Source organism: Eriocheir sinensis, chromosome 25 (genome assembly GCF_024679095.1).
Source record: "Eriocheir sinensis breed Jianghai 21 chromosome 25, ASM2467909v1, whole genome shotgun sequence".
In the NCBI taxonomy this organism is placed as follows: Eukaryota; Metazoa; Arthropoda; class Malacostraca; order Decapoda; family Varunidae; genus Eriocheir; species Eriocheir sinensis.
The window spans coordinates 19,017,442-19,031,935 of NC_066533.1; the positions used below are offsets into that span (position 1 = coordinate 19,017,442).

Genomic DNA, 14,494 nt, shown 5'->3' on the forward strand with positions numbered 1-14,494 from the left:
TTTTAGTGATAAGACACAATCACCACCAACACTGTCATAATCCTCCTCACCATCATCACCATCACTGTCACAATCCTCTTCATCATTGCCAATCAGTTCCTTCTTCAGTGTCATTATCAAGAAGAGCACTGGGGAGGAGTCATGGGCCAAGGATAATATATACAATGGCGCCACTATAAATTAACATTTAGCCGCTCCATAAACAGGCTGAGGCCAACCGAGAGAGCCTACTGGTGCTGTGGTAGGTCTATCAAAAATAAATGAATGAATAAGTAAATTGGTTGAGTCAGGAAGGCCTCTGCCCCAATTGTGCTGACTTCAAGAGGTTTTATATTTTTTTCTAGTGTTAACACCAACGCTATATATTATTTCAGCATGGTGGCAAATATTAATGTTACAGTTCAGAATTAAATGTGGCCACAGTGTTAGTCTGAATTAGATTGAGCTTCAGATCACTCAAATTCTTCAAAGCTTCAATGCCAAAGTTTTAAGGCCTGAGCTACATAATTTATCTCAGGCCCCTCCACCTCCTGGCAACATAACCTGCATAGAAGTCCTGTATACTTCCTCACTTGTTCTGGTACAGTACGTCATCATGCTGCCAGATGCATGCTAGCACACAACATCCACCAACAACCCTTTTGGTCAGTAAAACTCTCTCTTGTATGGACTTCAAATATATAATGACCTTAATACAAAATAACAAGACCAATTTATCACTTCCTTAAAACATTGGCTGTGACACACCCGCCACTTACGACACGTCCTCCCTCCGTGAAGCCAAAACAGGAATGAGATGTTCTGGCAGAGCTGATGCACAATAAGGTGCAAATAAACCTAAATCTTCTGCACATCACAAACTTGCCCAGTGCAGCCAACAACATATTTTTAAGACAATAAATAATCCCTCACCAATGCAGCTTGGAGCACACACTTGGCTGTACAGGAACCACCACCGCCCTGGGTGCAGAGTAACTCTTGTTCTTGAAAGCAAAAGCTGAGCACTCTCCTACAGAACTACCTAATGGCTTTTATATATTTTAAAAGCTGATTCAAGGCACATAATTTCTGCTGTAGTTTGATGAAAACCTATCTGTATGTCTGCCAGAACAAACTTTCAAATATCAGCCAATTTTATTATTTACGAATACTGTAACAATGACCAGAATAATGCCAGTAGCATTCTGGTAAAGAGTAAATGCTAAAAACGATACAATAAAAAATACAAAGTACATATCTTCAAATGCGTTCTGTCTAAATCCAAAATCTAACCAGTCTTGCAAGCAACAACCATTAACAGAGAACCACCAATGTGTCTTCCTTAAAACAACCCCTTTGATATATGTACACAACTGCAAGTGCTAATAGAACAGCTGAACCTTACGAGACCAAAACTCTTGACAAATATTGATCCAGGCACCTTGCAATCTTCAAACATGTGCAATGAGTATTCTTATCTAATGAAGTTATAAAAATACATCTCAAGTACAAAATATTCACTGGGAGCATTCATTGTCTATTGCAGCTATGGTAAAATTAGGTGATCGTCAAAGTACAAAGCAACACATTAGAGTTGCTGTACCATTTACGACTTCAGGTAGAACAGTGTCACTCACAAAGGTGGTGTGCATTTTTCCATCTACATTAATCTTCCCTTCACATCTACACCATCTACTCCCTTACCTCTTAGCTCCTGCATCCTAACACAGCCTCTCCTTCTCTCTCCCTCACTCTCCTCTCCTGCCCTCTGTCCTCATGCTGGCTTAGCTATCAGTGAGCTGGATCAAGGAAGTTACAGGCGGCAGTGAGCTTTCCTTCTTGCACTCGTTCTGCTGCCCACACTTCACCTTCTGTCCATCCTTCTCATCACTTTCAAGGACTGATGTCACTGCAAAGATAAAGATTGAAACTATGAGTATGAAGAGTCAAAAGTTAGTGGCTTCTGAGTCTGCTTTCTAATAATAAATATAGAACAGCTTGTTGTAATCATTAAGCTTAATCTGCAAGTTATATGTAAAGCAGACAAGAATTTTAGAGACATAGTTCAACTGCACAAGCTAGCATTGCCAAGCATCATAAGACTGACTTATGCTGATGCCATAGTGTATCTGCAAACTGAGGCAACAAAAACTGGAAATTGTTTGACAGCATCATCAACATCCCATAACATCCTGAGGAGCAATGTTTAAGTTATGATAGTGAGAGAAGGGAAGACACAGAATTTGAACAAGTTATACTCACAGTTTGCAGGGAGGTTGGTGTTTATTGAAAATTCATTGGCATCTTCTGCGGCCCGCTTGAGGGAGACAGCTGAAAGAGGAACAAGATCCTTGTCAGACTGCAACTAATTTATATAAATATTTAACATATGCAATAGTTGAAAAGCCAATACATATCATGAAATTTCAATATAATTTTCAGTATCTCATCTTTCAGGCCTTTGCTTACAAAAAACATGGCATACAATACCTTTCTTTGTAACCTAAGGAAATGCACCACACAGAACGTCATGATTCTAAAATGCTCAACTAAAACAGCTGAAGCTTCCCACAGTTAATACAGATTACCTTTACAAAGGTCAAAAAAGAAAGAGTAAAATTGGCTGCTCACAATAAATGAAACTTCTCATTGTTTCTATGGAGTCTGTATTTACAAATTTCAGTTAACTCATAAATTTCTCTACAAAGGTCCTCCTATATGCATGCGTTCCTAGACTTGAGAGAAGAAGGTTACCAGAAGTCACCTTGCAAGGCACAAAAGCTTTTACACTTTGACATCAGCTTATTTACATGATGCACTACTGCAAGAGGAGATTATTCATATAGATGCATTGAAGATTAAGACTGAGGAAATATAACTAAAGCAAAATTATGTAAGCAAAACCCAGGACTGCAGAGGTAGAAGGCAACACACATCACAAAAACTTTCTCCTTATAAAAAGGTTGAAATTGGAGAATCTCGCACTACAGTGGCACAGTGCATAAGGTACACATAACTGTCTGAAGTGTCTGACACATCACTCATCACCTCACCGCTACACAACAGACTAAGGTAAAGCTACAGTTGGGGCACACACTGCAGTGAGTGTGGCCTCAGTGATCATCTGTCTCATTGGCACTTGAGCCTGTGGTGAGCAAGAAACTAATACCCTGGGATACAGGGCAAGTGTGCATTCAGGTTACTAATTTTTACTTCACCCAGGTTTCCCCAGGTAGCCTGCCCAAAGGAGAGGATGAACAGCTAGGTGTGCCAGGCACCAGCTGCCCTGGGACAAGATCAAATCTGAGCTCACAGATACATAGCAAGGCATGCTAACCACTATACCACAAATTATCACAAAATTAGAGCATGATATAAACTAACAATTCAATCTGTGCATGTGTGTACCACAGCCTGATAACATGCTCAACTCATGACTGCCAGCCAGTACCCTCCTGGAGAGCCTTAGAGCTCTTCACCCAATCAATGGGTACTGCTGGGACCCCACACACCTCTCCTCCTTGCTCACTGGGGGACAGTGACCACTCTCTGTCAGCAGAAAAATCTTTCAGCCTGGTGAGGCCTGCCAGAGCAGACAGCCTTGGTCCACAGCACAGTGGGAGTCTCCTGCACAAGAACAAACCACCAAAATATGATCACTTCAAACCTTAATGTCCGTCAACACCTGTGAGCTGTGTGACCAGAGTTGCTGGGCAACCTTATTGGAATAGAGATTTTAAACAGCAATTGAAGATAAATTTTCAATACTATAAAAGACTAAAATTCAGGATAAAAATTTGGTTATAAAATAGATCCTGCTGCCATCACTAGCACACCAAAGTAACCTTACTGTAAATGCAACACTTTTCCTCACTCTTTTATCACACTGCTTGATAAAAAGGCATTACACTGGGCCACAACAAAGACCTAAGCCACGCTAGAGTTACAGCAGAATGTTTTTTACTGCAGAGTGGCACTTGGTGCTGCACCCCAACACTGCCTGCACCCTGACTCACAGGAACACCAGCTTGCTCTCAACTGTCACAATTCACTTTTTTCACAAACAATATTAAATCCACATATTTCAGTTCAAGAAATGCCAGGCCATTCCTGTCACTGCATGTACAAAGAGTGTTCACAACCACTCCCAAGACTGACATGGCTTCACATGATTTTCTTCAGACATTAAACTTAAAACTTCAAAGTTGCAACACAGACTGCCCAAATCATGGAAACTTATTCCTTTTGTTAAGGCCTATGCCAATCAGATGTCTGGGTGTTTTAATATCAAGAAATGTAAACAACCTTGAACTCAGCTTAGAAATTCTAGACCATTTATACCACTGTGTGTACTTACAGTACTAGACCACTTATACCACTGTGTGTACTTACAGTACTAGACCATTTATACCACTGTGTGTACTTACAGTACTAGACCATTTATACCACTGTGTGTACTTACAGTACTAGACCATTTATACCACTGTGTGTACTTACAGTACTAGACCATTTATACCACTGTGTGTACTTACAGTACTCTGAGTGTTCACAACAACTCCAAAGATTCTCAGCTGCAACCTTATTCACTTAAGATATTAAGCTTAAACCTGTTAAAATACATCACTCGGACTCATATATATATATATATATATATATATATATATATATATATATATATATATATATATATATATATATATATATATATATATATATATATATATATATATATATATATATATATATATATATATATATATATATATATATATATATATATATATATATATATATATATATATATATATATATATATATATATATATATATATATATATATATATATATATATATATATATATAGTTTTGTCACTAATATCACAAGCAATATTGAGTATTTGAATTATTACATAAAATAGTATGCTTTTCCTTCCTGTTCATAGAATTATTAGGAACTTCAAGATACTACATACTCAGCTACTAAGAGATAAAGGCAATTTTTTACAAGTAATACCAAGTTCCATACAGATCGTTGCCTTGATCACTCGTCAGGGAAGGCATGGACCTGCACCTCCACCCTGATAGTGTCCTGGGGCAGCAGAAATGCCTGGTCACTCACGTCCACCATGGCGGATGCACCTCTCAGCCCGTCTGGTTCATCTTCCCCACACATCACTGTCGCGGGAGCTTGTTTCTCTCCCTCAGAGGAGCCAGCCGCCCCTGCCCTGCCTCCTCCTTGCACTCTGTTCTCCCCTAAAGCTGCTTCACGCATGCTATGGCACCTCGGCTCAAGCTGGGACGACACACGTGACCCAACAGGTGACATAACACACCCAGCGGCTCCATAAGAAGAACAATACATGGAGACGTTACCTTCAGACAGGTGTGGGGGAGGGTTGCCTGCTGGCCACTGGGCTGGGCGAGACATGTGGCTGCCCAGAATCTTACTTGGGAGGTCAAAGAGAGCAAAGCAGTAGTAGCCAAGACCCGCACCGCCCACCACGGCCAGGGTGAAGTACGCATTGTAGGTCATCACCGACAGCATGAGCATGTAGCCAATGGTCAGCTGCACAATGTGGAGGAATGTCTGCAGGATGTGGAACCTCACTCTGAAGGGAGGGCAAACAATTAGCCGGAGAGTAAACAACACGGCAAATATTTCTACAAGTGTTTCAAATTATGACAATGATTTCAGGTTTTAGGATTCTGTTTCACCATAACTAGACTAACCATAACACTATACACCACATTTACAAGACGGGCACTACCACCAACATCATTACCAGTCAGCATCACAAAAAAAAGTGCCAATAAGGGACTGGGATATAAAAGTTAGTCATAATATGTGGCAATGTAAATGAGGCCATCCCCTTCCCCTCAATACACACACACACACACACACACACACATACACACACACACCAAGACTGATATACTAGATGGGGAATCACGTATATCAGTATCAAGACACCTCTCCACCCGAAATTGACCTCTCTTTTGGCTACTCTTTACTTTTATCTTTTATGGGAGCGGCGAGTAGCGGGCTTTTTTTTTTTGTACTCTTTTTGTTGCCCTTGAGCCGTGACCTTTGATGTAAAAAAAATAAATAAATAAATAAAATAAATAAAAAAATAGCAAAACCAGAACAATAAAAGGCTTGGAACAAAAGACAAAATGGGAAATGAAGAAATCAGCAAAGTCAGAACGAGAAAAGACCTCAGACAAATGGCAAAATCAGGAACCAATTCTGAAATCCTGAGGTTCTTCAAGGGAGGTCGGGAGAGGTGATATTCTCCCATGTACTCCTCAACCTCCCACACCACATGACCCACATAGCTGGTGGATGATGTGGTTGACTTGCCCCAACATCAACATGGAGCTACATGCACATAATTCAAAACAGACAGAACCCCAAAATATCTAAGATTATAATTTTACTATAATACAACACAGCTAGAGGTTAATATTATAGTGAAACCAAATTGTCGAGTCTGTTTAGGCGTTGGCTCCTGCAGACCCTTTCCTCCCCTCTGCTCTGCCACACAGTCCCAACACCTATCTCTTCCTCTCATATGTAAGGTATAGGTAACATATGAGAGGAAAAAATAGGTGTCGGGACTGTGTGGCAAAGCAGAGGGGAGGAAGGGACCTGCGGGAGCCAACGTCCAAACGGACTCGACAATTTGGTTTCACTATAGTCATTCTAAAGCCAAACAGCCACACACACAAATAAACCCACAATCACTCTGTCCAGTTCATAAATACATCAATCTGGGCACAAGACAAGCCGTTCTACATCTACTGGGCATGGTTATGACTACAAACGGGACTGCATATTCACCTGCAGACTGCAAAAAATTGTCATATCCCTGTTGGGTGTAATAGTAAAGTAAAGGATTCATGTTACTTATTTCACATTTTCAAATAACACCTATTCCTGTATGGGTAATGTAAAGATAACTTGTATCTTTCTTTTGTAGTAATAGTATTTCCCCTCCTTTTCATTTTTATCTTCAACAGTTACTCTATCAAACTTTAGGCCAAGCATTTTTAATTCTCATCATATTGTGTTTGCTAAATTCACAAGTCAGAACACTGAAATGATCTGATTTATAACTATTATAAGTTATCGGACTGATTTATAGACATGTAAATCATTGTGGTGAAATGCAGTAACCAATACGGATACTTTTCACCAGATGAGAATGTTGCTGTTATCACACAACTAAGTTTCTGTCTATTCTATTTACACTGAAACTCAAAACCTATAGGTATCATTGTAATCAGCACCATGCCTCCCAACAAGCAAAGCCAAACTACCTGTGGAAATACAACAGCCTTTGCATCTCAGAGTCTGAGTGGGAAGCACGAGGTATGAGTGGAGACCTTTCGCTGACGTTGTATCTCCGGCAGCCAGAGTCAATGGAGGACGTGGCCACCTTCTGCAGCAAGGAGCGGGCCACCTTGAACCCCTCGGCCAGCAGGGAGAGGGACATCAGGCCCATGCACAGGGACACCATGCCTGGGAGGGGAAGGAATTAGCACTGTGGAAGGAATAGCAAAGAAAAATGCTCTAGAAAGTAAAGTGAGAGGTATAAGTGTGGCCAAGCAACAGGTGGCTGTGGGTATTAGGCATAACAAATCTTCTCGACACATGACTTTCAATTATATGATGTGAAAAATCCCACTTTAGAGTCATGAAGGGTTATATAAGAAGGAAAGAACTGTATCAATATTCATAGCAAAATTTATGATTACAAGTAGTACGGAGAATGTAGTTAAATATTTTGACCCATGGTAGAAACCATGGCTATGCTTTATGCTGGACTCCCATTTACTTGAATCCTTAACCCGGTAGAAGCGACTGGCCAAATTTGTGGCTTCACTGTGTAGCAGGGAGGGGCCAAATTTGTGCCATGATATTTACCCCCGAAAATAGATGATAGATAATGTGATCAGAAATGGTTTGATATATATATATATATATATATATATATATATATATATATATATATATATATATATATATATATATATATATATATATATATATATATATATATATATATATATATATATATATATATATATATATATATATATTATGAAATAGTTTGTGTGAGGGGTGATTTTTTTCTCATTTTTCTCACTTGGAGGGACCATTAAGAAACATGATCCCCGCTGCTACTGGGTTAAAACAGTGCATGGGTCAAGAGACTCACCCCATGTTGTGAGGACATTGACACCGGAGAAGAGGAAGTCATGGACCGTCCCTGAGAAGTAGTAGCTCATCTCCATCTTGTCCTGCTGTAAAATTAAAATTAAAAATTAGAATAAAAAATATAAACTGAAAAAATATTCTTGCTAGTCTAAACATCATGCAATTAAGCTGTGACTGGTTAGACTGTTTCTTCATTACACTTAGTCAACCTATGCCAAAGCTCTTAACTCTCTTACCTAAATTAATGAGAAAAATTTATAGGACTGACAAAAAAGAAATGAGAAAAGAAAAAGTTAGTCTTATGGTGTCTGTAATCAGCTATGAGTGCATCCTGTCAAGCTGGCCACCATCCCTGTCTCTCTAGGTCACTAGTGCCTTACACTCACCTTGCTGCGTGGCTGGCTTGTCCAGTGTCCCACTAAGGGCAACCAACAGGACAGCGCAGCTTGGGATCGGAGAAGACGCAGCTATATCATGCACTTAAGTACCTCAAACACTACTGAAAAGCTACTGAAAATGGAACACATGGGGCAAATAAAGTTATCTAGGCTTATCAGGAGGATGGAGGGAGGACACTGATTACCTTATCAAGCATCAATTCTGACAGCCTTCCTGGTGATCCGCCCACATCACTTAAAGCCAAGTCCTGGCCGCCACACTCCTGTACAAGTGGCCAGGTGTGTGTTCTTGGCTTAAGAAGGTGTTCGTGCCAGGCATTGGGTTTTCAGTTACCAAAGTTTTCTTAACCACGGCATGCCAATATAAGACCCCCATCAATGAGGGGGAGATAGTGGGCGCTAATCACAGGCCGATACGTGGGGTGACCGTGCGACCACCACTGCCTGTCCTGGGCCACGAGAGCCAACCAAACATTGTGCTCTTGGCTTTTATTTTTCTTCTTCTTCTTTTTTACAGTGGAGGGCAAAAAAAAAGGAAACAATAATGAAAAAAAAAAGCCCACTACTCGCTGCTCCCGTAAAAGAGTTCAGAGGAGTGGCGTGTACATTCCTGACACACTTCTGCTTCTGCTGTTGTAGGGAGTGCCTTTGGTTGACACAGTGGAGGAGGTGAGGGGGCACTATTGCGAGGAGTGCCTTTGGTTGTCACAAGGAGGATGTGTTGTGGGGAGTGCCTTTGGTTGACACAGTGGAGGAGGTGAGGGGGCACTATTGCAAGGGGGTGCCTCTGGTTGACACAGCGGGTAGATGATGGGGCACTATTGTGGGGAGTGCCTTTAGTTGACACAGTGGAGGATGTGTGGGGGCACTACTGCGAGGGGTGCCTTTGGTTGACACAGCGGTGGAGATGAGGCGGCACTATTGTGGGGAGTGGCTTTGGTTGTCACAGTGGTGGAGATGAAGGGGCACTATTGTGGGGAGTGGCTTTGGTTGTCACAGCGGTGGAGATGAAGGAGAACGTGTTGTGGGGTGTGGTTTTGGTTGACACAGTGGAAGAAATGAGGCGGCACTATTGCGGGGAGTGCCTTTGGTTGTCGTGGAGATGAGGGGGCACTATTGTGGGGAGTGGCTTTGGTTGTCACAGCGGTGGAGATGAGGGGGCACTATTGTGGGGAGTGGCTTTGGTTGTCACAGCGGTGGAGATGAGGGGGCACTATTGTGGGGAGTGGCTTTGGTTGTCACAGCGGTGGAGATGAGGGGGCACTATTGCGGGGAGTGCCTTTGGTTGACACAGCGGTGGAGACGAAGGAGAACGTGTTGTGGGGTATGCCTTTGGTTGACACAGCGGTGGAGACGAAGGAGAACGTGTTGTGGGGTATGCCTTTGGTTGTCACAGCGGCGGAGACGAAGGAGAACGTGTTGTGGGGAGTGCCTTTGGTTGACACAGCGGTGGAGACGAAGGAGAACGTGTTGTGGGGTATGCCTTTGGTTGACACAGCGGTGGAGATGAAGGAGAACGTGTTGTGGGGAGTGCCTTTGGTTGTCACCGAGGTAAAGACGAGGAGTCACCGCGATATGGGCCGTGGCTTTGGCTGTGCACTGGTTAAGTCGAGGAGCCACTGCGTCAGAGCGTACGGGCACAGGGCGGTGGGGTATTAGGTGTCAATGTCACGGGTTTGGGTACACATGCCATGGTCTGGGGGCGGCGCCGGTGTACCGTACCCGCCAGGCCTTTGTTTAGTATGTTTACACTTTACACCCGTCACCTGCTTCTTCTTCTTCTTCTCTTGACCTTTTTCTTCTTCTTCTTCTTCTTTTGACCTTTTTCTTCTTCTTCTTCTTCTTTTGACCCCCTCCTCCTCCTCCTCTGTTCTCTCGGCGCTGACCTCACCCCCAACGGCACGCAAATACACAAAAAAGGGTTATAGTAATGGTGTGGTAAAGATGATATCATAGAGGAATAGAATATGTGGCGAGAGAGAGAGAGAGAGAGAGAGAGAGAGTTAGTCACGTGCTGGACTTAATATTGCAAACGCCAGCCAGCAGCCTCCTGTACAAAGCCAGTTTAGGCAATATCTGGGACTTCAATCCCACACACTCCCATGCCCCTAGTAGGTATAATTAAGTGCCTGCCGGGTGACAGTCGAAAAAAACAATCAAATGTATAATAATGAATAAAATAAAAACATTACTGAAATACATGGTAATTCATCCCTACAGATAGTCCGACATATTCCAAGAGAGTTTTATAAGCAGTAGCTACTTCTGCAGGAAATGATTCAGCGGTGCGGTTAGCCACAGAGGGACAAGATTAGTCACCCGGGCAGCCAGGCGAGTGTCTTGGCGCTGACAGGGGAACCAACAAGGGCAGGCACGCTGGACAGGGGGCGCCCGTGGCCGAATAGGGATGTCATGTGACTCTACTCATATCCTGCTTTGCCTCCAACAGATCATCTTGCTGCTGCTCACAATATATAAAATTACTGGCGATAACAGCCCCCGTGACGCGCTGCCCACGCCTCGAGACAGTCCTGCCGTATTCCATTGGTTGGTATTCTACGACACTTTCGCTTCTCATATCAACTATTTCTAAAGATCAAAGAGGGGATCAATCGGGTTCTAATGAGTGTTTTTTAGGTTCATGGTACAGAAGAAGGGTCAAACTAACACTGGGGTCATAAAACTACCCCTGTAAATACGCAAAACTCCTACGAAAGCCTTGTCAAATATGTGAACTTGGGAGACGAAATGTTTAGTAATACGGCCCATATATATGTGTCGCCTCTTGAATAGTGATCGCGAGAGGATGTTGACCTTGCGAAGACCGGCAGCCAGGTAAGGACGCCTCACCCACCCCCGTAAAGGCGACAGGATGGAGGGGACGCCACGAAACTGTCCTGCTGCCCTGCCTCACTCTTGAAATTTTTCCCTTTACCTTGTGCATGGGCGAACCCACAGGGGGGGGCTAGAGGAATTATGGTCCCTCAAAGTTAACAGTTATAGGGGGTCAAAGTGGTTAAAATACTCTTTGCCCCCCACCCACACTCACCCAAGTGATGAGAAACGTTTCACTAAGAGACTATAGATAAGTTACTTTCTCATCTACCAAATTATAGCTATATATGCTGTCAATAGTCCATATCAAATACTACAGAATATTGTATTGTTAATAGTCCCGTTATTTTTCAATAGTTCTATTTCTGTTCAAGGTTTCACAGAGGTTCGTGCAAACAACGATAATAATGTATTCTCCTTATCTCTCTAACAGAATGAGGCGTTGAGAGTACACGGAGAGGAAAGAGACCGTATTAGACCATGAATAGACCCCCAAACAGGTTCCCTTGTGAAAACCGGAGCAAATCAACAACGCATCACCTACCACCAGCCTCGGGTGTGCTTTCGCGGCCCTCCTGCAAGCCTAAACTGTCCTCGGAACGTCCTCCTGGGCATGGCTGTCTTCACAAGGCGCCTGTTATCTCCCGAGGGTCTGGACTCACACACATGTCTGGCGATAAGGCCGAGAAAGTATAATTGATTTCTCCCACACTGGAGGCCCATCGCAACAAGGGGACGATATTGGTACGTACGGTTGTCGAAGTGATTGTGTCTAAGGGATAAATAGAAATTGATAAAATGATAAAAAAAAAGTATAAATAAAGCATAAAACTAAACACTAAATGATAAAACGTAAAAATGTAAACATCAAAACAGCATAAAAAGAGAAAAATAAAGGAGGTATTAGATTGTCTGAATGTAGTGGATTGTAAGAAAGAAAAAGTATGGATAAAAAGCTAAGAAAATAATAATTAAGCATAAAAAGAATAAAATAAGAAATAACAGCATTAAAAGAGATAAATTAAGTACATATACGATTGTCTGGATTTTTTTTCTTTTAGTTGAGGTTTAAAAGAATGAATAATTACAATCAAAATACATGATACCGGAACCTTCAATTTAAACCATTTTCATAGTTAAATCGCACCTCAGTTATCACCAGTATCTTCTTTTATATTGAGATACGAGTGCTAACCGAAACAGTGCGTACAAATTGGCATAGAAGAAAGAATCAGTGGTGGGAATCCCATTTGAAAGTACTATTCGAATGTGTTTCCAGGAAGTTCTGAGGCAGCGAAATTCCAGGCAGAGGTTTCGATCGCTTACCAGGGGAGGGGAAGGGAGGGAAAGGGTAGGTAAAGGGAAGAGGAAGAAGGCGGGAAGGGGAAGGGGAAGAGGAGGGTAACGTGGAAAAGGAGGGAAGGGGAAGAAGGGAAGAGAAAGGGAGGGGAAGAGAAAGGAAGGGGAGGGGAGAGGAATGGGAAGAGAAAGTGAGGGGAAGGGAAAGGGCCGAGGTGTATCACTGGCTAACAGACAAATAAACAGGTAAACAGACAGGTAAACAGTCAATTAAACAAAGAGGGAAAGACAGGTGAAGAAACAAAGAACAAGAAGAAAGAAAGAAAGGAAATAAGAAGTAAAAAAGGAGGAGAGGAGGAAGGTGCCACTCTGCTTCTGGTGATTCCCCGCAAGAGACACCACACCGCCACGCCGCGGATCCCCGTTACACACGTTCCGACGAAACACTTTCACCCAGTTTCACCTCACAACACAACATCCTTCTTGAGCCAACTTCCGTCACCTCGATCATACTGCGTCGCGAGGGTGACCGACTGACTGATTGACTCACTGGCTAAATGACTCACGGATTGACTGACTGGCAAGCTGACTGACGAATTGAATGACTGACTGGTTAGCTGACTGAGTGGTGGACTGATTGACTGACTGACTGACTAACTGGGCAACTGACTAATTAGCTAGATGACTGACAGACTGACTGTCTTACTGACTAAAACTAACAAACCGAGGCAAGCTGAGTGACTGACTAACTGACTGACTGACTGAGTGGCTGACATCCCTGCATAGTCAAAGAAGAAAACATGAGTGAATGCTGATATGAAAAGATGACTGCAAAGATGAAAAAGTGAAAAGCTTTGTGAATGTCAGGGTTAAGAAGGCCGATAGATCTTCAAGGTGACATTTCAAGGATGAACGGACGATGAACGGGGCCTGAGGAACGGACAGCCACAGACGCGACGTTATGCACCGCGGAAATGCATAAAAAAAGGGAGTTGGACGCGTGTGGATTTCAGGAAGATATTGTACGAATCTTTATTCTGTTCTTATTACTTTTCATCCAGTTCGCCTCCTCTGTCGCGGCTTGAAGAGATGATAAGGGATGTGTCTCTCTATATAGCGACGTATTTCTTTTGTTAAGGATAAAGGGATTGATGTTTACGGAGATGCTGGTGAAAGAGATAATGAAAAACAGGTAAACAAAAAGGTGTGTAAACAAGTAAACAAACAGGAAATGACAGACGAATGAAGATGTGAAGGCAAGAGGCGAAAGAAAGATAAAAATACAAGCAAACAGATCAATAAACAAGTAAATAGACAGATAAACAATGAAAATAAACAAGAGAAGACAGGTGAACAAACAAAAAGAGGAAGAAAAGAAAGAAAAAAAAAACAGAAGACTCAAAAGAACAAGGTAACTAGACATAAAATTACATAAACAAACAAACACAAACAAACATGTATAGTACAGGTAAAACAAGAAAGCCTCAAATAAAAACCAATCTTGATAACACTAAACATTGGGGTAAGTGACCTCCATAAGACCAATGAAATCCCTACCTCCTTGCTCTATTTGACTATAAAACTGGCCCTTTAAGCGTGTCAGGAATATTGCAGTAAACAGGGGAAGGAAGGAAGGAAAGGAGGATTTTAACATGGGGGGCAAGTGACCTCTTTAAACGTCCCAATGAAATCCCTCCTTCCTTCCTTCCTTCCTTCCTTACAAATTTGCACTACTTAACTATAAAACTGGCCCTTGAAGTGT

General features: G+C 42.2%; 1 protein-coding gene and 1 long non-coding RNA gene across 5 annotated transcripts; one reads left to right on the plus strand and one right to left on the minus strand.

The window, feature by feature from the left end:
• Positions 1-661: 661 nt before the first annotated feature.
• On the minus strand, positions 662-12,303 carry LOC127003555 (high affinity copper uptake protein 1-like). Of its 4 annotated transcripts, XM_050870421.1 has the most exons (7): positions 11,978-12,296; positions 8,587-8,710; positions 8,202-8,286; positions 7,300-7,501; positions 5,353-5,588; positions 2,242-2,310; positions 662-1,888 (listed from the first exon to the last, which is right to left on the minus strand). In XM_050870421.1, the coding sequence occupies exons 3-7, from the start codon at positions 8,275-8,277 to the stop codon at positions 1,764-1,766; spliced, it is 708 nt and encodes a 235-aa protein (XP_050726378.1). In that variant the 5' UTR covers positions 8,278-8,286; positions 8,587-8,710; positions 11,978-12,296; the 3' UTR covers positions 662-1,763. The 4 variants fall into 4 exon arrangements, with proteins under 4 accessions (XP_050726378.1, XP_050726380.1, XP_050726381.1 ...); XM_050870423.1 differs by lacking the exon at positions 8,587-8,710 and having other exon boundaries at positions 11,978-12,303; XM_050870424.1 differs by lacking the exons at positions 8,587-8,710; positions 11,978-12,296 and adding an exon at positions 8,784-9,115 and having other exon boundaries at positions 7,366-7,501.
• On the plus strand, positions 8,704-12,015 carry LOC127003556 (uncharacterized). The gene is made up of 3 exons (XR_007757146.1): positions 8,704-8,877; positions 11,048-11,145; positions 11,867-12,015. It is a non-coding gene; the product is annotated as an uncharacterized LOC127003556 (long non-coding RNA).
• Positions 12,304-14,494: the final 2,191 nt, after the last annotated feature.